This window comes from Gossypium hirsutum, chromosome D11 (genome assembly GCF_007990345.1).
Source record: "Gossypium hirsutum isolate 1008001.06 chromosome D11, Gossypium_hirsutum_v2.1, whole genome shotgun sequence".
NCBI classification, from domain to species: domain Eukaryota; kingdom Viridiplantae; phylum Streptophyta; class Magnoliopsida; order Malvales; family Malvaceae; genus Gossypium; species Gossypium hirsutum.
Genome location: NC_053447.1, coordinates 15,355,430 through 15,379,163, shown reverse-complemented (window position 1 = coordinate 15,379,163; position 23,734 = coordinate 15,355,430). Strand labels below are relative to the sequence as shown.

At 35.7% G+C, this 23,734-nt stretch overlaps 5 protein-coding genes and 1 pseudogene across 8 annotated transcripts; 2 read left to right on the top strand and 4 right to left on the bottom strand.

Annotated features, from left to right (window-relative positions):
* The first annotated feature begins 2,214 nt into the window (after window positions 1–2,214).
* Window positions 2,215–4,717, top strand: LOC107912498 (peroxisomal membrane protein 13). Its single transcript, XM_016840700.2, has 5 exons — window positions 2,215–2,483; window positions 2,928–3,164; window positions 3,244–3,554; window positions 4,060–4,152; window positions 4,261–4,717. The coding sequence occupies exons 1-5, from the start codon at window positions 2,459–2,461 to the stop codon at window positions 4,474–4,476; spliced, it is 882 nt and encodes a 293-aa protein (XP_016696189.2). The 5' UTR covers window positions 2,215–2,458; the 3' UTR covers window positions 4,477–4,717.
* Window positions 4,718–4,884: 167 nt separating this feature from the next.
* Window positions 4,885–7,173, bottom strand: LOC107912497 (F-box/LRR-repeat protein 12). Its single transcript, XM_016840699.2, has 2 exons — window positions 6,919–7,173; window positions 4,885–6,573 (listed from the first exon to the last, which is right to left on the bottom strand). The coding sequence occupies exon 2, from the start codon at window positions 6,218–6,220 to the stop codon at window positions 5,033–5,035; it is 1,188 nt and encodes a 395-aa protein (XP_016696188.1). The 5' UTR covers window positions 6,221–6,573; window positions 6,919–7,173; the 3' UTR covers window positions 4,885–5,032.
* LOC107910959 (uncharacterized protein At4g08330, chloroplastic) lies at window positions 6,231–6,944 on the bottom strand. Its single transcript, XM_016838870.2, has 2 exons — window positions 6,919–6,944; window positions 6,231–6,573 (listed from the first exon to the last, which is right to left on the bottom strand). Exons 1-2 carry the CDS (start codon window positions 6,942–6,944, stop codon window positions 6,231–6,233), a joined length of 369 nt encoding a protein of 122 aa, XP_016694359.2.
* An 875-nt stretch (window positions 7,174–8,048) lies between the features above and the next one.
* On the bottom strand, window positions 8,049–11,893 carry LOC107912499 (GPN-loop GTPase 3). 4 transcript variants are annotated; one of them, XM_016840701.2, is made up of 11 exons: window positions 11,684–11,893; window positions 11,525–11,594; window positions 10,803–11,037; window positions 10,507–10,615; window positions 10,334–10,415; window positions 9,784–9,869; window positions 9,475–9,578; window positions 9,227–9,357; window positions 9,050–9,143; window positions 8,693–8,748; window positions 8,049–8,357 (listed from the first exon to the last, which is right to left on the bottom strand). In XM_016840701.2, exons 3-11 carry the CDS (start codon window positions 10,845–10,847, stop codon window positions 8,255–8,257), a joined length of 810 nt encoding a protein of 269 aa, XP_016696190.1. In that variant the 5' UTR covers window positions 10,848–11,037; window positions 11,525–11,594; window positions 11,684–11,893; the 3' UTR covers window positions 8,049–8,254. The 4 variants fall into 4 exon arrangements, with proteins under 4 accessions (XP_016696190.1, XP_016696192.1, XP_040962174.1 ...); XM_016840703.2 differs by having other exon boundaries at window positions 8,982–9,143; window positions 11,525–11,893; XM_041106240.1 differs by lacking the exon at window positions 11,684–11,893 and having other exon boundaries at window positions 8,982–9,143; window positions 10,808–11,037; window positions 11,525–11,661.
* A 6-nt stretch (window positions 11,894–11,899) lies between these two features.
* On the top strand, window positions 11,900–15,562 carry LOC107912496 (uncharacterized; annotated as a pseudogene).
* Window positions 15,563–15,786: 224 nt separating this feature from the next.
* On the bottom strand, window positions 15,787–18,248 carry LOC107912500 (ribonuclease 2). Its single transcript, XM_016840705.2, has 4 exons — window positions 18,110–18,248; window positions 16,808–16,969; window positions 16,352–16,421; window positions 15,787–16,058 (listed from the first exon to the last, which is right to left on the bottom strand). The coding sequence occupies exons 2-4, from the start codon at window positions 16,964–16,966 to the stop codon at window positions 16,000–16,002; spliced, it is 288 nt and encodes a 95-aa protein (XP_016696194.2). The 5' UTR covers window positions 16,967–16,969; window positions 18,110–18,248; the 3' UTR covers window positions 15,787–15,999.
* Between the last annotated feature and the right edge of the window lie 5,486 nt (window positions 18,249–23,734).

The window sequence follows — 23,734 nt, the reverse complement described above, 5'->3', positions numbered from 1 at the left end:
CTAGCACGTCAGTGCTCTCTGTTTAGCACATTTGTGCTCTCTGTATAGCACTTTAGTGCTCTCTGTTTATTTGTGCATAATAATGCACTTCTGTATTTGTTCCGTATATCCGGTGTGTTCTATAAAATCTACTTTGGGCTAAGAATAAGAATATAAGATAGTAAACTGAAAATAGAATGTGAAATATGTTGTAAATACACGGAATACGCGAGTTATATACTCATAAATTGATTGTGGTTGTGGAATGGATAGTGCCATCGTTTAAATGATACGTGAATAAATTATAGAAAGGTATTATATATAGCAAGCGATGAAAATCGAGTATTGTGTGATTTTAAATGTTCAATTGTGCTTAACATTTTATTATACATATTTTATTATTTTATTTTTAAATATTCAGATTATAGAAATACCACTGAGTTTTTACTCAGCATACGGTTTTGTTTTCCGTGCGCAGGTTAAGTACTTAAGTTTGACCGCTGATTCAGCATCCAACAACGATCCCGAACTCAAATATGGTGATGTTTATTTCTTTGTGTCGGCATGTACCTAGAATGTCTAAATATTAATTATTTTATGATTTGATTGTAAATGAAGTTATAAGATCTATTTTTGGGAGTTTATAATTTGGATTAAAACGATGCTTGATGACTTGTTTTGATGATATAAAATGTTTGAGATTTCTGTCTGTTTGATCTGAAATCTTCGGTAATGCTCCGTAACCCGGTCCGGCGAGGGATACGGGTTGGGGGTGTTACAGCCCTCCTCTTTACTTTTTGTTCCGATTTAGCCATTTTTCTGTAAGAGTTTGAATTTTGCACACCAACTTCATTCCTGATAAGAAAAATTCAAATTTAATAGCATTTTATTTGATAATTAACCAAAAATAAATATATTAAAAATACGAATTTATCTTATTATCAGTAATACATTTTACAAAGAAAAAAAAACTTAATTTTACTTTGACTTTAAAAATGACTTATTTTGACTAAATTATTTTAGAAAAAAAATTAATTTATGTAAAGCTTTTACATAAAATAAAAGCAGTTTAAATTTTAAACTCAATTTGTAATTTATCGATCCAACATTCACTTTTTTTTATTTTTTTAAATAGTTTGGGTTGAAATTATAATTTATTGATCCAACGTTCACTTTTATTTAAAAAATAACTTGATTGAAATTATATTTGTAAAAAGAAAAACCCATACGTTAAATTTATAAGTATGCTCTTCTTCTCACAAATATATGAAGTGTTTATAATAGATACAATTTTCTAAAATATATATATATATTAGATACAAATGAAAGTAAAATAAAAATAAGTTGAAGTATTAAAAAAGAAGAAGGTGTAGTTACATCTTTTTATTAATTTGATCTTTTAGCTAAATGTGGTTATAGAACTTTTAAAGAGAGTTTTAAAAAAATTAAATAAAAATGTTCAACGAAGCGTAAAATATATTCAAAGTCATTAAATTATTAGTAATATTATGTTTTATCCACTTCACTTAAAAAGTTATAAAATGATTATTAAGCTGTTTGAAAGTTTTTATTTAAATCACTAAACTATTTAGAAATTTTTATTTAAGTTATTAAGTTTTTTTTTAAAGTTCGGCTAACAAACCCCAAACTACGATTTAATAATTGGTACTCATCAACGAGTAAAAGAACATATCTTAGATCCAAGTTAATCTGACAGTTAGTGAGTGTGAAAGATTAGAGAAGAAAACTGTTTGGATTTTGGTGTATAAATTTGTAATGTTCAAATTTTTTTATGAAAAAAACTTAATTGTAGAAGAGAGGGAATGAGAGCTTTTGATTGGTATAGACGATGCAAACAAAGAAAGGCATACAACAACGATTTTAGCAATTCAGCGATATAAATGAAAACTTTTGAAATAATTTAATAACTATTGTTTTAACTTTTTGAAGTTGAGTGGTCAAAACGTAAATTAATTAATAGTGACGTGATAACTTGTGTGGCAGATATTGTATATTTCTTGCTGATACGATAATATTTATTTTATATGCAACTAATTTATCTTATATGAATTCTCATATTTAAAAATTCAACATTTTAATCAATATTTTTATAAAAAAATAATTCGAGTTTTCTTTAAAAAATTAATAATTAGATTTAATTATTTTTAAGATTTTAACGGCCACATCGTTAAAAATTATAAATGTTCTTATTATGAACTGCAGATTAATCTCTTCCACTGCTCAAAAATTGCAATTCCACTTTTCTTTTTTACCAATATATAAAAAAGTAAATTAAATAAATTTAAAAATTAACCAAAACAAAAGACAAAGCAAAAAAGGTAAAATGGGTGGCCCAGAAAATAAGGCTAAGGGAAGCTAAAACGCGAAAGTCGTCTGTATTTATTCGATTTTCTTTGTCCTGAAGGTGAATCCTCAGAAACAGCACGGTCCTCAAATTCATTGATCTGACCTAGAAGCTATGGATTCTAATTCCCAACAACCAGGTTCCGTTCCTTTTTTTTTCTTTTATGATTTTTTAGGGTTTACCGGTTCAATATACACAATTTTATGATTTTTTTAGGGTTTGTCTAATCATCGATTAGATATACACAATTATAGACTTATTAGATTCTTGATTTTTATTATTGTTTTTTTTTCGCGCGGGGGGGGGGGAGGTAGTTGTTTTTGCTTGGTTGGTGATTTGGTTGAGGAAACTAAGAATCAATCTTGTTATGTTTCGAATGAACACAAAAATCTAATTGTGTTTCGAATTTTGGGGTTTTATGTGGATTTTTAGGGGTTTGTTTATGATAGAATTCGGTCAAGAAATTGAAGGATAATTAGCTTTGTTTAGGCGTTAAAAGAAATTAAATATTTGAAATTGATCTTTTTTCCCCTTTTGTTTTGGTTTTATGCAATTTGTTTATGTTTGACATTCTCAACTGCAGCTACGGGTGTGTCTCCACCTAAACCATGGGAGCAAGCAGGGGGCTCGACCGGTTCTGGACCCTTTAAGCCGCCATCACCTGGCAGCACAAGTGATGTTGTTGAGGCATCCGGAACAGCAAGACCAGGTGAACTTGTTTCTACTGCTGACAGGACTGCAGCTGTGAATAGAAATGCTGTTGGTAGGCCCTTACCCAGCAGGCCTTGGGAGCAACAGAACTATGGAAGCACTTACGGAGGTAAAGATTTAATTTGTCTATTATAATACGAATGGTTGTTACTTATTGTGGAGCTTGTTTAAGTTGGTGTTTGATGCAGGTTATGGTTCTGGCTTAAACTACAACTCAGCATATGGTTCGGGAATGTACGGTTCGTCATCATATGGTGGAATGGGTTCTTATGGTAGTGGATTGTATGGAAACAGCATGTATAGAGGAGGTTATGGTGGTCTATATGGGAACTCTGGAATGTATGGTGGTGGAATGTATGGCGGTGGCCTTGGTGGTGGCTTTGGGGGTCCTATGGGTGGTTATGGGATGGGCATGGGTCCATATGGCGAGCAAGATCCAAATAATCCTTTCGGAGCTCCCCCATCCCCTCCAGGCTTTTGGATGTCCTTCCTCCGTGTGGTAATTTATTTCGATTCTTATTGTTTATTATCTGATTAAATATAAAGAATATCATCTGTTACTTAAAATGTCCAATCTATCTGTAATGCCAGCCCACCACCTTAGCTATCATTATTTCCTTGCTCTGTTCTTGAGCTCCAAATATGCAGTCCAGGAATACTCCAGGAAATATTCACGTTTTTTTATCATTTAACTGGCCATTTTCTAAAGCACTAAAATAGACTAGTGGATTGTGGAAGGGAAGGTATTAGTTGTAGTTTAGGCTTAGTTCAGGGTAGATCGGGATCTTTTATGAAGTGCTTCTTTAACTCTAAAATGTCAGAAACACTTGACGGCTGTTATTTAACTCTGAGAAGCAATTTAGATTCTAGGTTACAATGAGCTGATTATAATTTATTTGGGAGTTCTTTTGAGGTGACTATTGCTCGACTTAAAACTTATAAGTCTGTCCCTTCGTGTGAGTTTTATTTTCACCTCTGATAATTGCTTCCTTCACTAATTGCAGATGCAAGGTGTTGTTAACTGCTTTGGCAGGATATCTATTCTGATAGACCAGAATACACAAGCATTCCACATGTTTATGACTGCTCTTCTTCAGGTGCTGCTTGCCCATTTGTTTTGTCCAAAAGTTCATAATAGTTGAATCAGTGTTCGGCATGTGGAATTTGTAGCATGTTGTTGACTCATGGCATATCGTTATTTGCAGCTTTTCGATCGCACGGGATTATTGTATGGAGAGTTAGCTAGATTTGTGTTAAGACTGCTGGGAATCAAATCAAAACCCCGAAAGATCAATCAACCAGGACCAGGTGGACTCCCAGGACCCCATAACCCTCATGGGAATCAAAACTACATTGAAGGGCCAAAGGCTGCTCCCAGTGGTGTATGGGACAATGTATGGGGAGAAAATGGCAGCGCCTAGTTTGATTATCGACGGTGGCCTAGCCAAAGCACACGCTCCAATTTGAGTACCCTGCTTGAATAAGACCAGGAGGACCTCATTTGAAGAATGTGACCGAAGTTTTTCTACAATTGTCTGAATATACCACCCACTCTCAATAGTGTTAAAAAAGAAAGATTGAAACTTAATAATAGCCCTTAAATGTGTGCTTATAGGTATCTTGACACTAAGGCAATAATAATTATTATATTTTTGATGATAAGTGAGTGTGATATTCTTTCCACGGTTAACCATATTCTAACATTTTATTATCAAATTATACGGTTGGTTTGCAAACCAATCAACTTTAACTTGATTAACTAATCACAATCTAGAATTAGCAAGCGCTCTTCCAAAAAAACCAGAATGATTGAAGATTACAAACAAAAGAAAACCAAAAGTGTGGCAGTATGTTATAGACCAAACACAAGTGAGGTAGTAAGGTGCTTTTTAATGACCTTGTCTTACAACCGAATGCAATTCCAATAAAAATAAAAAGTAAACCTAAGAAAAGGTCTCATGCTGTATGAAAAGTGCCTCAAGTTGACTCATCATAATCTATGCTGTCCCAATTAGGCCCTATCGACATTACTTCTTCAGCCTTGATCTCAACGTTGCATCTATACAATTTAAACAACTCCAATGCTGTATCTGATATCCGGCTATTCCGGCTCATGTACAAAACAGAGAGCTCTTTGCAGCCATCTCTTACAGCCTGCAACCCTTGATGACATAAGTTTCGGCAGCGATTCACGTGGAGTTTCTTTAAATTATGGCAGTTTGATCCGATGGAAGCCCAGCCTAGAACCCTAACCTCGTGACACAATGCCAGGTTCCACTCCTGAAGTTGCGGACACCCTTTTGCAATTGCAACAATAGAAGCATCAGTAACGCTTCTACACATTCGAAGGTTAAGGATTTTAAGCCTTGCTGCAAAACCATTCCCTATTGCTTCCAATCCATTTCTGAAGTTTGAGCAACTTAAACCGGCGATGTTCAAAAACTTAAGCCCACCTCCACTAACAATGGACATTATTCCTACGGGTTCAAGATTACAACATTCAGCATCGATGTAGACAAGAGTTGATGAACAGCCTCTTAAGCCAACACCACTTACACCCCGGCAATTAGATATCTTAACTGCTTGAAGTTCACGGCATCCTTGAGAAAGAGCTCTCAACCCAGAGTCCGAAATACATGAGCAATAAGCAAGATTCACATGCCTCAAAGCCAAGCAAGCATTAGCTAAAGCTTCTAGCCCGGTATCAGTAATGCTGCATCGGTAAAGACTAATAGTAGTCAAGAAGGGACAACCATCACCAACTAGGGAAATCCCATAATCGCTGATTTTAAAACAACAGTCCAGACATAGGGTTTGCAATTTCGAACCATAGGGTTTCAAGTAGCTTAGGGCCGAATCCAGTATCTCTACGCAACCGGAAAGGGATAAATACTCTAAATGCTGAAAACGGGCAAGAATCCTGTAAAGATGGAATGAGTTGATATCGGTACAGCTCTGAGATAACGAGGAAGGGCCAACAATGCCGAAAGAACATGGAAATTGTAAGGACCGACGATTCAAGTTTTGAATATTAAGCCAGCGGTGGCAAGTTAGGCCAAATGATTCACGGTCAGTCCTACAGTCAAGAAAATTGAAAATAAAACAGAGGCAATCATCAGGTAGGAGCATGATCGAAGTGACACCGTCCATCAAAGAATCTCCCATGTCAACCTTGTTAGCACTCGTCTGAAGGCTGTAGAGCTCGGATCTTTATTGTAAACTTCCTAAAAGCACCACTAGATGAGTCGGGAGAGTCAAAACCACAAAGGGCAGGCGCATCTCCATACCCATACCCTATATGAACCCCACATTTACGGCAAAGTAGTTTAGTTTTTGATCGATGACGGCCCCAACTGACAGGAAAGCAATGTACCTCGTCGACTTGTGTGAATCGACTAAGATCAACAGATAGAAAGGAGATAAGACCTTTCTCTACGGATTTGCGATATTCAGAGCTTATGCTGGTGGCGATTCGATTGGAAGAGGTCAAGTTCAAAGGGTAACCACAAGATCCACAGCTGCATGTATCATCAAGAAATAAGACATTACACTACAAAGCATTGCCAAAAACGATGGAGCAAAGGGTCAATTATCGACCAAATGATGATGAACAAGATCACAAGATCTTTCAATCATATCATTACAAGACAAGAAACTAAAACCTACATGATGGGATTTAGCTATCTCCATTACATCTTAGGAGGGCAAATAATCGGCAATTAATGAATAATCTGGCACTAATAAAACTACCATAATATTGTCCAAAAACATGCATCGCCCCCCTAAATAAATAAACACTAATAAAACCCAGATGAGGCGTAAACAAAAGCATTGGGAGGAAAAGGATATGAAAGGGGTATTACCTGTAAGAGACGTCAGCTTGGGACATCCTCTCTGAATATCTCAGCAGGGAATTAAAATGGATACCATTTTAGTGAAGATGGATGGCTGCAATGGCAGAATCGTTAATATGAGCGGTTGGGGGGGGGGCGCAATCAGATCGGGAAGATTGTGTGGTTCGGTACACAGATTACAGAGACAGGGGGAGTTTGGGTTTTGTCTTTTTTTAACATTCGGAGAGGCTGTATTTTCTTTTCAGTTGTGTCGAGTATTTGTTGTCTTCGGGGATACGTCTTATTATTATTATTCTTATTATTATTATTTCACGTTAAGAGATAAAAATAAAAAATAAAAACTGTAGAAATGACTTTTTTGATCTGTTTATGTGAATAATCGGGATTTATTACTTTATTTTAATTTTATAATAAAATTTAATATCTTGATTTTAATATTGAATGTAAATGTAATCAGATATATATCATAGAAAATGTTTTATAATTAAAAAAGAATATCAGAAAAGTCAAACTGGAAATTTACACGTGTCAAAGCTGAAGATGGGGGGTGTACCAATAAAATCAGAAAAAAATCAACGCATTTAATTGAGAATCAATCCCTAATTTCACCGTTGACTTATAAAAAAAATCTATTTAGGGCTTTTAAAAGAAAAAAGAAATATTAATCCATCTTTAATTTTGTAAGAAAGCAACAAAATCAATAGCCTTTGTCTTACGGCAACTGCTTCAAACATTGGATGTTGATCCCAAAACTCAAGAGGCAGCAGTATTGATGAGGTGTGAATTAATAATGATTTGCTTTGCTATGTTTTGAAATTAGAAATTCAAAATTCTTCATACTCCAACTTAATTCAACAATGATAATTTTTTTTTTGGTTTTTTTCTTAACCAAATCCAAAAAACTTGTGTTATTTACATGTTAGTCCAAAGTCCAAAATATGCAAAAAACTGAGCCCAATAAGATGGTGCTTTTGCCTTGGCTAGCTTGGACTAGGAAGAAGGAATTGTCTCTAGAACCCTTGGTTGGTCTAGGAACCCGAGAAAAACACACAAGTACAAAACAATTGCAGGTGTTGAATTCCATTAAGTCAATTAAGCATTCAAGATGAAAAGGGATTAAACACCCAAAACAAGGAATCTAATCACAAATTTTGCCTTTTGGTGAAATCTCTTTCAATGGTTTCCATCATCCCAAATTTACAATACAAAATAAATCTTAGCACTCAAGATTTAACCCCCAACTCAAAACAGGTTCTCAGTTCTCACCTCAAAAATGTATTCTATTTTCCCTCATATACAGAGTGAAATAACGATTTCATAGTAAGTAAGCAAGCATTAGCAGGCTTTATGCGTCATCATCGTTGTCTGCATCAAAATCCCTAATCTTTACATCAGCATCTTCACCATACTGAATGCAGTTACCTATTTGAGCCAATGCATACTGTATGCTGTAAAGGAGAACAGGCCAATATCATAAAAGATAAACACAATATTACTTAACAACCTACTCTCCTCTACTGTAACGCTTGGTTCTAACCCGGAAAGCAGATCTAAGGGAGTTACATAAGATGTAAAAGCTTGGCAATGTATGTGCTCGTGTCCTGTTCATGTATTTTGTCATTTGTCATATTATGATCATATTTAAAAGCACTTTATATAAATTTTGATACATTGATAATTTGTATCGTATAAATTTTGAGATGTGTGTATTCATGTCGTGTTATCCAACATCCAATGTCACAAACAACGAGAAAAAGAGAGAGAATCTGAGAGTGAATGTTACCTGCTTTCCTTCCTCAAGTCGAGTGGAATAAGGCTAACCATGCTATATTCAACCACCTAACATGCAAAGAAACAATAATGTGATCAGTATAGCATGATATATAACAAATCCAAGCAATTTTAAGCCTTTTTACAGTCATATGCAAAATTAAAGAATACTATGCAAAGAAGGCAAAATACATATGGCTCCATATCGAGGAATAATGGAACTACTGAAAGGTGAATATACCCCCTTAACTTAGAGATGAAAACCTTGCTACAAAGAAAAGTATGTTATGCATTCACTTAACTCAAAATCCATCCATTGTAATTTCGTATGATCACACCTAATGGGAACTTGAACGAGTAAGTATTTCACCTCTTCAATCAAAGATTTATTTAGCTTTTTAAACCAAGGAGCCATCCATTCATTCAGTTCTGAAAGCAGAAATCGAGGCTCTGGATCCAAGTAGCTATGAACAACAAAGAGATAATGGTTAAAAAAATGAAGAAAAAGAAGCCCCAAAAAACAAACTGAAAGATGAAAAATGCTTACTTTTCGACATCCCTCTTGTTTGTTACCAGGTCCATTTTTGAGAGGATATTAACATGTGGTAATTCAAGCTGGACCATTGCAGAAAGTGATGCCATGCATCCACTTACGAACTTAGTCACATCCGTGATGAACTGACACAAATAACAAAAAATTGAGATGGTGAATGTGCATAACCAATGATAAAGATATGCCAAGGAAACTAGAAAAAATGAAGCAGACATGTGAGATGATGCATAACTCAGACAAACCTGAGAATCAAGCCAATATACACCACACACATTAAAGTTCTTGCGGTTCAAGTGCTCCACAAAGTTACGAAGCATGGGTACATGTGAAAAGAGCTCTATCTGGCCTATAAGTTAATTGAAAGTCAGCGAATCTAATCTTGGGTAGCAGTACAGCTCAACATATGTTAAATCAAAGAAATGAAAGCCTAATGCAGTAACACAATACCTAAAACTTATACCCTGCCAAGGTAAAACGCAATAAACTTCATAGTAAATTTCTAGAGTTTACTTGTAGAATACTAGGATACATATCTAAACGAGAACAGATACCTGGCCAATAAAAAACCAGATAGTCATCATCCAAGTAATTGTCCAATTCTTCAGCCAGCCATTCATCCAGATTTTCTTCAAGATGTCTAGTTGGAGGTTAAGGTTTACATACGTTGTTACACATTTTCATTGTTTTTTTGAAGTAATCCATGTCCAACAAAGGTAAGGGATATGACTCTCCAAGGATTCTCCCAAAACTTGGGGGAAACTGAGCATACCATGTTGAACACATACTTGTATCCAACACTCACACCAAGTTTGAGTAACATAGAGGTTTAGAATAATGTGACCAAAAAACAATAAAAAATGGTTACAGTTTTGCTCCCGAAATCTAATCAAAGACGGAATAAACATGCAACTCTTTGTATGATAAAATATATAAAACAGAAAGCTGAGAAAATTGGCTGTGGAATCAATTAATCAGTAAAAAGCTCCACAAGCAATAACCCACATTGATATAACAATTAACAGCTTTCAGATAACCATAATAATAGCAACAAAGGCCTTCAATTAACAACAATTAAGATAAAATAAAATGGAAAAAGGATACTCCATGCAGTAAGACAGACCACCATTTGGACCGAATCCAAGCTCCTCCATAACATCATCCAAACTAATTAGCTCTCTTATATCTGCGAAATGAACAAAACTCAGTTGCAATATGATCAGAGGAAAAAATAGAGAAAATGCCAATGAAAAACATTCAAGCAGAAGGTTGATTACCCATAGCTACTGGATAGTTAAAATTTTCAGCAGCAGGATCAAGGTTCACAATATGTATTGACCGTCCAAGGGTTTCACAATGCTGGTACAGGCTAGAGCAGTAGGTTGACTGGCTCCAAAAACACGGATACTCACTTTAGTACGCAATTATACATCATGATGTAAATAAAAACTCATTTACTAAGCATACCAAAAACAAACAATGATCTTATTTCCCCATTCTATAAAAGACACTGGAAAATATAGGGAAGACCTCATCTCAAGCCTTAAACAGAATAGTCGATAGACTAACACACCTTACCACTGCCTGCAGGACCAATAACCAGTTGTGCATATCCCATTACAGCGTTCCACACCAGTCAAATTGCTTTACTGACTCAGAACGAACAGATGGAATTGAAGATGCGCAAAGACGCCACAATCGCGACACTAATATATGCAGCACACCACACACCGACAGCAAACAACAAATTCAAGAAACTAGAGTGGCCCATATACAATGGCGATAGAGATACTCAAACATCAACTAACCTGATTTGTCAATATCAAAGAACAAAAAAACGGAATTAAATGTTAATTACATTATGCATAAAACAAGGGAAAATGTCATCCTCAGCTTTCAGTATCGATAGCAATGTTGATAAAACAACTTAAACATAAACTCAATAGAGGAAATAAGCAGATGAGAATGCTGTAGTTGGTATTTAAACACTGATCAATACAAATGAAACCAGCTTTATCCAGTTTTATTGTATGAATACTAAGCCAACAAATAATGATTTAAAAAAAACTAAAAAAATTAAGTGTAAAATAACGTCATATTTGACAACCCATTATTAAGAAAGAAAAACAGAAACAAATTTGGACTAAATTTGTTCATATAGGAATTTTGATCATCCAAAGAACAGCAACATAATCGAAAGAAGCAAACATGCAAATAGTTTCTCAAAAAAAGAACCCCAAATTTAAAAAAAAAAACGAAAAGGAGCTATTATTAAGATCAAAATCATTAGATTACCTGAAATTTCCTATTTGAGAATGGGAATTGAAACGAAAGGGGGAGAGCCTTTATTTTGTAAAGGAGCAGCCTGTTTAAGACCACCAGGCTTCAGACTCACTCAATGTTATTTTTAATTATTAATTAAATATAAATAAATAAAGGATATTTAGGCTTTACTGCTTTAGGGCGCCATTGGCTCTTCACACTATTTCCTTTGTATAATACTCCAAAACGTACCATTTGGGTCAAAATAAACCAAACCCAGAACTCTCCCCTCTCTTTTTCCCCTTTTTTGTGTAGACCAGTTTTTTTTTTCCTTACCGGTGACGAGTACGAAAGCCAAATTATCAGCTCCAGTGATATAAAATTTTTATTAACTGGCTAAAGGTTGGGTTTTCTTTTCCTTTTTCTTAATTATTTTTTTATTTGATAAGAATACCCTTTTAATTCATGGGTTCTGTTCCGATTTCTTTTAAACAATGATTTTGAAGCTATTTCGTATTTTTTGTTCTTAATAATGCCATCATAATTTTAAGAAAAAGGTACATTTATCCAACTCTCCTTCAATTTCTTGCGTTTTCAATGTTCTTTTGCTGATTTTTGGATGATTATTATGGGTGCAGGGAGTGTACGGGAAAAGGAAAAAAATGGTTCCTTTGTTTTTATCTGAGCCAAATTGGGATGATGAAGAGGGAGATAATGAAGCTTCCAGTCAGATAGTATCGCTTTTAAGCAAATTGGGTTCGGTTATTTGGTCACTGATGGTCTCTGGAGGTCGCTCTGAGGCTCGGCTATGGCTTTGCAATGCGGTATCGCGCTTAAGTTCAATCTCTCCTCACCATAAGAGAGATATCTTTATGAAGATGTTGACATCGAAGCCAACAAGGAAGGGTTTAGCATCTCAACTCTTGCAATTGGTTTTTGAGAAGAGGCCAAGGAAAGTTGGCTCTATCTTGGCCAACAATAGTTACTTGCTTTAGAAGTTTTTCCAAGGCAAGTTGGGTTTTACTTTTGTGCTCCTTCTTTACTGTTTGATGGTTTGTTTAATATCTTTTGTGTGTGTGTGTTTTTCTTTTCGCACTATTATTTTCATTAAAGGTGAATTTTCTTCCTGTGTCAATTTCCTTAAGCTCCATGTTTTAGATTAGTTCGAGCACTGTTTAGTCATTCTTTGTCTCCAATGAATGAGTTTTTGCTTCTCTCAATTGCAGCATTGGCTTTGGAACTTTAGATTAGTATTTTATGTGTTCGGGATTTTGTTGCACTCTTTGCCCTTTGTGAAATTAAATCCCATTCTATATCAGTGGAAACTAATTGTTATCTCCAATCTAGTACTTTATTAGCCTGTTCAAGATCCTTAAAGCATTCTTAATCTTATATAATGGACTCTCTGGAATTTTAAAGGTTGAAACTACTCTGAATTTGCGGTTAGATTGGTATGCAATATGGAATTTTGTTGCACTCTTTGCCCTTTTTGAAATTGAATTGCATTCTATATCCATGGAAACTAATTGGTATCTCCAACCTAGTTCTTTATTAGTTTGTTCAAGAACCTTCAAGCATTCTTGATCTTATATAAAGGACTGTCTGGAATTTTAGAGGTTGAAACTACTTCGAATTTGTGGTTAGATTAGTATGCTTTATGGGATTTTGTTGCACTCTTTGCCCTTTTTGAAATTGAATTGCATTTTGTAGCTTGGAAACTAAATTGTAGCTCCAATCTATAGTAATTTATTAGCTTGTTCAAGAGACTTAAAGCATTGTTGATCATATGTAAAGCATTCACCAGAATTTTTTAGGTTGAGATTACTGTGAATTTAACGTTTCTTTCTTCCACCTTTGTTCTATTTTGCTGTTTGATTAGATGTTGGTGGGATTTTGTTGTACTGTTTGCCCTTTCTGAAATTGAATAGCAGCAAACTGATTGGTAGCTCCAACCTAGTTCTTTAAGCACTGTGTATATTCAGTATTATAGTTACGCATGTAGAGGTTGAAATTAGTGTGAATTTTTATGGTTTTATGATTATTCTAATAATGGATGAATAATGCAGGGAACCCAAAGCGAATAATGCAGTGGTTCTCCAATTTTGGAGATGGCGGTGGATTGGAGCACAAAAAAGGCGCAAAGGCATTGTCTCAATTTGCTTTCGTAAATAGGGATATCTGTTGGGAGGAGCTTGAGTGGAAGGGAAAACATGGGCAATCACCTGCAATGGTTGCCACAAAGCCTCATTATTTTCTTGACTTAGATGTCCAACGAACAGTTGAAAATTTCCTTGAAAACGTGCCTGAATTTTGGTCTTCCCCTGAGTTTTCCGAATCACTGAAAGACGGGGAGATTCTTTTCATGGATACGAAGTTCTTTGTGGAACTTTTCATCGATTTAATGTATAAAGAGGATTTAGATGATATATGGGAAGTAATAAGTGAGTTTCTGAAGGAGGAATCATTTTCATCATTGTGTCATCACCTTCTTATCATTCTTGAAGAGAGTGAATTCCGCATCTTTCTGGAATTGCTTCTTCGATATATCAGTCCGAGGATAGAACATAAGGATTTTGGTAATTCATCTTATCTCCTAGAGTTTATACTTTGTAAATGCGGTGATCCAGGATCCTTTGATACGCTACTTATGTTAAATGCTATCATCAATCAAAGAAGACAGCTTCTCCGGCTTGTAAATGACGAAGAGTGTCAGGACGAAAATGAGCAAGTCAAAGATATAGTTTCACAAATGTGCAAAACCTCCACTAATACCTATACTTTAGCTTCGATCCTTAAAGAATGCGCCAAAGCCAAACCCATTGAAGCAATAAAATTATTGGGGCTTTATTCTTGGGTTATATATTACAGATTGTCAAAGGAATGCCAGACACCAGGATCCTGGGAAGCTTTGTTTCTGAGTAATGGGATAAGTTTCCACGAATCTGATAAATATTCTATGCTTAATCATGAAGGTCCTTTAGATGAAAATGACTCGGCAGGGGATGATAGAGCATCAAGTAGGCGCAGGAAGAAAAAGAAAAGAAGAAAGAGGACAAGGCACTTTGATCTTGATGGTGGATATGATGATGAGTTGCTTGATTTTGATGCTTCAGAAAGAAGGTTGGGATTACAATCTGGCGGCGGAAGTTGGTTGCTATCAATCGATGATTTTTCTACATCATGGACCAATGTGAGTCCACTGCCCTTATCTCTTTTTTTTTTTGTTTGAACTTCTCAATGCAGTGAAAAGTTGTTGCGACTTTGATTTCGAGATCATTCGGGTTCTTTCATGCAGTGAGGAATGTTCTTGACATGCCAAGAATTCTCATAAATCTTTGAAACAAGTCAATTTTGGTAGGATATATAATGGTTTAGACCACAAGTGCTACGTAAAGAGGCTTTTATTATTCCTACTGCATGATCCCGAAATGAATAACAAGGAAGAAAGAAAGGGTCGGGAAGTAGAATTTGTAATATGGAGGGGCGGGCAACACTAGATTCAAGCTGTCATTTTCTCACTTATCTTCTTTTTAATTTTAATATATTATTGAACCTTGTTGTCCTATCCTGTAGTTTTCTGATCATATATCGTTATGATGATGGTAGGTAGATTTGCCGGAGCATCTTTCAAACCACTGCTTGTCTACATGGATGAAGCAGCTTGCATCCCAATGGAGTAATGTGGCTAATGCTTGGTAAGGGAGCGCAGCAGAGTCATGTGTCTTTAACATCATACGGGCCTGTGTATGAACAAACGTGGGGTGTTGCATTAGAGGGGCTCTGTGCATTGGTCCCTCAGGTTTTCCGGTGGAGACATCCCTTCTTTCCTTGGAATGTGCCTTTAAAATCAGAGCATCAAGTAGTGAAGTGGGTTGGGGCGACTTTGTATTAAGCCTTCAATTTTTCCACTGGACCCAAACAGGCACTAAAGGGGGAGCGCAGGGAAGGTTTTTGTTTACAATATTTCCCGATGGTTGTTGATTTGAAGATGCATATCTTCAGCTAATGATTGTATTTCTGTGGTTACAAATGAAATTATTTGTATACTATCAATAACGGAGATTCATTTTAGGGATTCTAACCTTTGGTCAATACTGCAGGGTTTAACTACTTGCCTCTTGAAACGTATCATTTAAAGCCTAATTACGTCTACATGTTAGGCTTTTGCTGATTGCAAACAGTAACCATAATTTTCACAAGGTTGGTTGAATGACTTTTACCAAGCTAGCGAGACAAAAAAGGTCCATTGATAGCCAACAAAATAAACCCATTCGGGCTTGATTAGGAAATCATTATAAAGTAAGATCAAATTGAATGGAGTACAAACCAGCATATAATTGAAATATGCTACATTGTTGATATAGAAACTTAAGATTTTACAGAAGGGGCTTCATCACCAGACATCCGTTCAATATTTGAATCTGATGATTAAGTGGAATAAGTTGAATGGAGTACAAACCGCCACATAATTGAAATATGTTACATTATTGATACAGAAACTTCAGATCTTACAGGGCTTCAAAATCACCGGATATCCGTTCAATACCCATCTCAGTTTCATTGCGCCCTGCAAAGTTAAAAATGGCGATTAGTGGAGGCTAAAGAGAATGGAATGGAGGGGATTTAATTTTGGTTACTACTTTATAAGGCGAACAAGATATTATTAGAATGTAAATATGTCAAGACCATAAAAATGCCTGATAAGTTTGGTCTGAACCAAAAAAGAGAAATCATCAGTGTGGGAGATACAGTATGTTGTATTCACATCACTCCCAACAAAGGAAAAAAAGCCATGAAATTTTATGTTTTCCTCTAGCAGTACTGTGAGAAAAAAAACTACAAGCAGCAGTTGAAACTTACACAATGCCACGTATGTTGGCAAGCTAACATACTTCGGACATGACGTCTTTGAGGCCAAACAGTTCCGAGGCTGTAAGAAGAATAATTTCAAAACATACATCAGATCTACAATAAAAAGGGAAGTATAATATACATATCATTATATATGTATACACCGTCAGACAATGAAAGATGCTTCTGCATACCCGAGAAATCATATTAGACTGCAAAGATGAAGTTTTCTAGCAGGAAACTCCAGAGATTTAACATGCTATATGAGGGTTGGTTCTTTAGGAACCACTAACATTTTTTAGTGATCTACAATCTGACAGGGAAAGATGATATATTTCTAGCTAGAAGTCCAAGCCAAGAATATTGACAGTAAATGGTGAAGTACATCAACTTTGAACTATATGGGGGTAAAAACCTCATAACCAAATCATGCAGATGGTGAAGAACGAGTGGAGCAAATCTAACCTTGAAATCCTTATAGAAGCATAAACGAATTTCCTTCACATCATGTTTTGAACAAATCACCTCCGGTGTTGCCTGGAAAGAATTCTCAATGGCAGAGACCAAGCCTCCAAGAGGATACCTTTCACTATTAGAAGGAACATATCCAGCTTCATTCAGCATTTTCTGGCATCAAATGATTGCTCATGAGAATTATCAGTCAAATTTATCTATAATAGTCATAGATTACAAACAAACTATAACAAAAAAGATGACAGAATCAACTTTACTATGCAATAGCCATAGATTTCAAATGAAGAAATCTGTAACCTATTCATTACACTTCTACATACAAAACAGAAGGTAAACCATGAAGGTTAGGACCACTAGGCAAGGAAACAGAGGATCAAATGAAGGGTATAGCAGAAATAACAATAATGGAGTTAATCATTTCCGTGATCTGTTAAAATAAATGCGCAATTATATTTTCCATGCAAGTAGAAAAGATGCTAACCATTGGCTAATTGGAACTTAAATTTCAAACAGTTCTAATATTAGATACAAGTCAGCAATATTCATCTCCCTTATTTCTCATACCAAATGTAGTTGTAGATTAGACAGGGCCATGTTATACAGGCTAAGCAAACCTTACAAGAGCCCAGTCATAAGCAACACCTTCTGCATATCAGTCCTGGTCTTTCAATTTAATTATTTATGCTCCTTTTGCAAATCATTATTAAACAATATGCTTACCAAAGTGGACTTAATATTTCAGGAAAATAACTTCACTTAAAGTATGTTCCAGTAGCATAAAGGATATATTTTGAAATAAATTCACTTAAGCAATAACTCTTATTTAAAGAACCAAGCAATGTCTTGCAGAATTCTAAAAGAACCTGCAGGTTCATTCCTTCATTGAAGAACTAAATAACTTGCTCAGAATGGCAGGGTGCAGATTACACTTTCACTAGCAAAACTATCCCAAAAATAGATCATTCAGGTTGGAAACAAAGACATGCACCATAGATCACAGGCATGAAACTAAAAGACACTTGATTTTCTCAGTTTGCATTCCATTCTAAAAAATTCAGGAAAAGGAATAAGTGATAAATTTGACCATCATCTCATTCTGTGGGCTACATGATAGGAATATGTGTTAACCCCAACAAAGACATGCACCACCGATCACAAGCATGAAACTGAGTTACATGCACATTGCAATTTGCAACTCATGAAGATGAATATTTAGGGTACAAACTGAACAACTGAGGAACATAGGGTGGTTTCAGGGCTTTTAAGATTAACCAAGGCTGTTCTAAAACATACCGTGACATTATATTTGAAGTAAACATTGAAGGCTGTTAAAAAGTAGCTGTATTCATCATGAAATACAGGAAAGGAGCAAGTTCCATGTGTTTCTGCAAGAGAAAAAATAATACTTTTAAGCACCAAACGTGAACACAGAGATAGAAGAGCACATATCAACATTTTTCCATCTAAACTTTATGCATGCATGTGATTGTTCATGAAAGCTTAATCAACTTTGGCTGATATATTCTTTATTAAAGTAGCACATTAGCAAGGCTGCCACCAAAATTTGATGCATGGACTCAAGGAAAATATATCTAAATAAATCATCAACATTACTTGCTTAGGGACTACCACATTCTACTCTTGTTTCAAAGGAAATATATATTGCAGTGATTAATTTTACTAACACTTCAGATAACCTTTAATACATTGCGTAAGAGTACAGATCTAAGGATGAGATATGCAGAGATGATACAACTAAAGAACTATTATTGTGATATGACATAAGGTATCATAAACTTCAACTATCATCTAAAATATCCCAATCCCAATCTCAATATCATTAATCATATTGACAATCGACCATATCTCACTATAAAACATAGTAATCAGCTTTCATCTTTTTTATTATAGCCTCCTGCTCATTCCCAAATTCAGTTACCAGTCTCAAAAGCTGAATAAGAAGAAAAGGACACAACATCCGTCATTAAAGATGCAGTGGACTACTAGGCACTACAAGATGCGTCATTAAAGATGCAGTAAAGATTCGGGGTAAATTCGCAAATAAATAAAGTCTGGAGGACTTAATTGAACACTCGAATTACATAGAGGGGCTGGAAGGGTAATTTTCCCTTCTCCTCTAAACGACGTCGTTCAAATTAGACCAAATTGAAATAAAAATAAATAAAAGGGTAAATTAAAAAAAACTTAATTACAAAAACATTAAAAGGCGGAGGGGCTAAATAAAATAAATAAAATTCGCAGTGGTATCTCTTTCTCCCTTTTTTTTAAATCGTAAATAAGTAAAAAATAATCAAAAGAAAAAAAAAGTAAGCCACCTTTAAAAAACTGCCAATCGTTCTCTTTTTTTATTCCTCATTTTTTCTTCTTCCTTTTTTACAATGAAGGGAGAGACCTCTATTTATAGTTGAGCCTCCCCAAATCCAACGGTAAAGATCAATTACATCAACGGCTGAGATTAAAGGGTATCTACAAATTAAATCTTTAAGATTACAAAATCATATCTTCTAAGATTGCATATCATATCTAATATTATATATCATATCTAAGATTGCATATCATATCTAAGATTGCATATCCCTGAAGATTATGTTTCCATAAGCTTGTAGATGGACCTTCAACCTTTTCAAGTAATGGGCAATTCCGATCGGGCCAAATGGTATTACTTTGGGGCTTTTTTTGTGAGCCTGGGCTAAAATTGGGTAATACAGCTGCCCCTCTTTGCTCGTTGTCGTGTAACAGGAACGGAGTAAAGACTTTAGAAATGGCCAATTTTTGCCCAGTCACGTTGGATCTTGTGCTCTTCTTCTTCAAGCAGCCACATTCCATCCTACTGCATCTTCAAATGTATAAGAATTGTGCTTCAATCTACTCCACTGCAATATCAAGGAGATAGGACTTACAATCTTCAACCTATTCCACTGCTGACCAGGGAGATATGATTACTGGCTTCAATGTACTCCACTGTAACCACAGGGAGGTAAAATCCGCCATCTTCGATCTGCTCCAGTACTACTTAGGGAGATAAGATCTGAAATCTTCAATCTATTCCACTGTTGTTCAGGGAAGTAGAATTACTGGCTTCAATGTACTCCACTATAACCACAGGGAGGTAAAATCCGTCATCTTCGATCTGCTCCACTACTGCTTAAGGAGATAAGACCTGAAATCTTCAATCTATTCCACTATTTTCCAGAGAAGTAGAATTACTGGCTTCAATATACTCCACTATAACCACATGGAGGTAAAATCCGCCATCTTCGATCTGCTCCACTACTGCTTAGGGAGATAAGATCTGAAATCTTCAATCTATTCCACTATTGTCCAGGGAAGTAGAATTACTGGCTTCAATGTACTCCACTGTAATCACAGGGAGGTAAAATCCGCCATCTTCGATCTGCTTCGCTGTCAATGCAGGAAGGCAAGATCTGCTATCCTTAACCTGCTCCACTACAACCGATGAAGGCAAGGCTTTGTTTTCGATCTGCTTCGCTGTCGATGCAGGAAGGCAAGATCTGTTATTTTCACTGATCTATTCTCTGGGGAACATGACCTGTATAATAAACCTAATTATGCCTAATGATTAGGATGGCATGATCAAAATGCATCAAATGCTCCTAACTAGACATGTGTGAATGGTGTTTGCATGAATGCAAAATTTTATTTTTTCGAGAATGATCCCGCTTAAGTTGTCATTACTTGAAGTTTATTAAGGCTTTGTGACTGACGTGCTACAACGCCTTCTTGCTTGACTGGATTTTATGAAGAAACATTTAGCCAGGTTGCCCCCACTGTAAACCTCAAAGTTTAATCCATTAGGGCGCAAAAAATTCATACCATCGTTCTCCCACTGTAACCCAAGGGTATATAGCTTCTTCAATCCTCTCCTATCACAATTCAAGGATACAGGATCTAAATTTTTCTGGTCTCTTACACCATTCCCAGGGTATCGTACCAAAGGCTCATGCGCAAATGAATGCTCTCTTCTCTGAAGTAACCTCTTCCTATTGTCTGGTGATCATTACTTGCTTGTTCATTTAAGCTTTGTCACCAAACTGACATCTTGTTATGTTGTTCAATAAATGTTTTTGACAACAAAATCTAAAGAGAAAGTCTTAATTTAGACTCTTCCTTATCAGATTTCCAGCCTTTAAACTAGGTGCTTTTTAAACAATAGTCCTGTTTCAGGTTCCTGTATTATTTAGAAATTTCTAGAGTAATATGCAAAACTTCCCTTGTGAAAGTTTTATTAGTCCATTAATCATTATTCCAATGCAACATGCTTGCAAAAAAAGGTCATAACAATAGAGAAGAAAAAATTGGTTCTGAGCATAGCTCGAAAGAAATAAGTTATCAAAAATAGCAAAGAAAGATAACAAAGAAATTGATTGGGAATGTGTATCTTTGAAAAGAATGAAGTATTCCAAGAACAACAATTTCAATAGTATGAAAATTGGGTGCCCCAGATATCGCAGCTTGAAATTCTCTGTACAAACTTTCTGAAGACCCTTTTGAGTGTGACATGTGTTTGAGAGATCTACAGTACTCTGTGGATGCCTCAAGATGTTGCCTACTCTTTCCTATTGATTCAAGTATAACTAGATTACCACATGCCCCAATCTGATCAAGATTTGCGTTGCTCTGATCACCTCATGCCCTATTTTGATCAATATTCGAGCCACCCTTTTCGGGTTTTCAACTCAAATCCCCTTTGGTCTCAAGGCGTCCTTTGCGGATTTTCACCTTGGCCTCTCCATTTTTTTTCTTTTTCTTTTTCTTTTTATTTTTATCACTTTTATTTTTTATTTTGACCATTTTTTTTTAATCTGAACTCATAAGATTAGGCATGTCCTTGTTATCCCTTCTAATCAACGCTTTTCCAGATAAGGCCTTCAACATAAGGTCCTTCCCAACTTGGAATAAAGTTCTTTTTGTGTGGGAAGGATCTTTTTCAATACTAGGTCCCTCTCAAGGAAATCTCTAGGGCGGACTCTTTTTTGTGAGCTCGCATCATTTGCTTTTGGCGCATTTGACCATGATGAATAACTTTGAATATTCCTCTTCAATCAGAATTAATCCAAAAACTCAGAGAGCAAGAATCTTGTCTTCAATAGGCAATACCGTAATGGGCTCAGGATAAACGCATTGCTCTGGTAGATTTTATTTTTTTTGTTTTTTTTGTCATCCCCTTTTTTGCGATATGGCATTAATCATGAACAGACTGCAAACTTTTGATATTGTGCTGTTGTTTAGTACATTGTCAGATATGATCCTTTTGGCGTTCCATACTAATTCTTCACGAATTTGCTAACTGTCGAGTTTGTGACATTGACATATGAAACAGCTTCCACTCATTTAGTAAAGTAATTGACGACCACAAAGATGAATCAATGATCGTCAGACTCTTTTGGCTAAATTGACCAAATGACCTTTATTCCCCACATATGGAGAAGTCAAGTATCCCAATGATTCTTTGTAGGGTAAGATCCGTTTCTCGACTTGTTCTACCATCCTTAACAGGTCCGGAAATAGGCTACAATCTATGTCATCTTCAAAGTCATGAGATCCCTCTAAACACATGTCTCGCTCAAAAGGAGATTCTGAGTCTGTAGCAGCGTCACTCATGTCGTTGATATCCAGGGACCTATAGTAAGTACAAAAGAATATACAAAGAATGTACAAATTTAAGAATGATTATTTGTACAATATAATTATGAATGTGGCAGAAAATCCAAAAGAATGATTATAAAATATATTGGCTCAAAAATGAATGCAAAGATGTATTTTATTAGAATAATGACGTTCAGACATGAGCCTATTTCGCAAAGGAATTTTTATCATTTTTAGGCTAAAAATAACAAAATTGTTTTGAACATTACTCTAAATAAGTTCTAAAAAACTACAGAGATTTCTTCCGCAGTTCAATTACTTATAACACTTCTAAGTTGATAAGGGCGAATATCTTCAAGGACCCTTGCAAATTATGTCTTCAAAAATGGCATTGATGTGAACGCCTCTCAACATTTATTCATACATCCCATTCACCCCTATTATCAAATGTGATTGGGTAGCGAATTTTCTGCACTGGATGAATCGCCAAATTTGACAACGCCCATACTGATAAGCCTTTCAACCACTTTTTTAAAGGTAATGCAATTTTCTATAGAATGTCCCGTAATTCCTACATGATAATCACATTATGCACTTGCATCATACCATTTGGGATACGGGGGCTGTGGAGGCTTCACATGTAAAGGAGAAACAACATGCGCATTGAATAAGCTTTGATACAGCTCCTTGTACGACATTGGAATTGGCGTGAACTGAAACTTTTCAGTACCTGGCTTCACACCTAATTCTTGTCTTGATGAACCCTGTTGATTAGCAATCGATTTTCCGTACGTATTCATGTTGTTCACCTCATTTTCGTTTTCTTTTGAGGCTTGCCTTCTGTTATTTCCTCCAGCATCAATCTTTCCGCTCCTTATGGCGCTTTCAATCATTTCACCATTCATAATTATGTCAGAAAAGCTTTTTGTGGCACTCTCTAACATATGTGTGATAAATGAGGCCTTTAATGTGTTCACGAAAAGCATCATCATCTCTCTTTCTAGAAGAGATGGCTGAACTTGGACGGCAACTTCCCTCCATCTCTATGCGTATTGCCTAAAACTTTCACCGGGTTTCTTTTCCATGTTCTGCAGAGTGATTCTATCAGGTACCATGTCAGTCACATGGCTGTACTGCTTTATGAACGCCTGTGCCAGATCTCTCCATGAATTAATTTGGGTACGGTTCAATCGATTGTACCACTTAGATGCTGCCCCTATGAGGCTATCTTGGAAGCAATGTATCAGGAGTTGGTCATTATTGACATAACCAGTCATTCGTCTGCAAAAC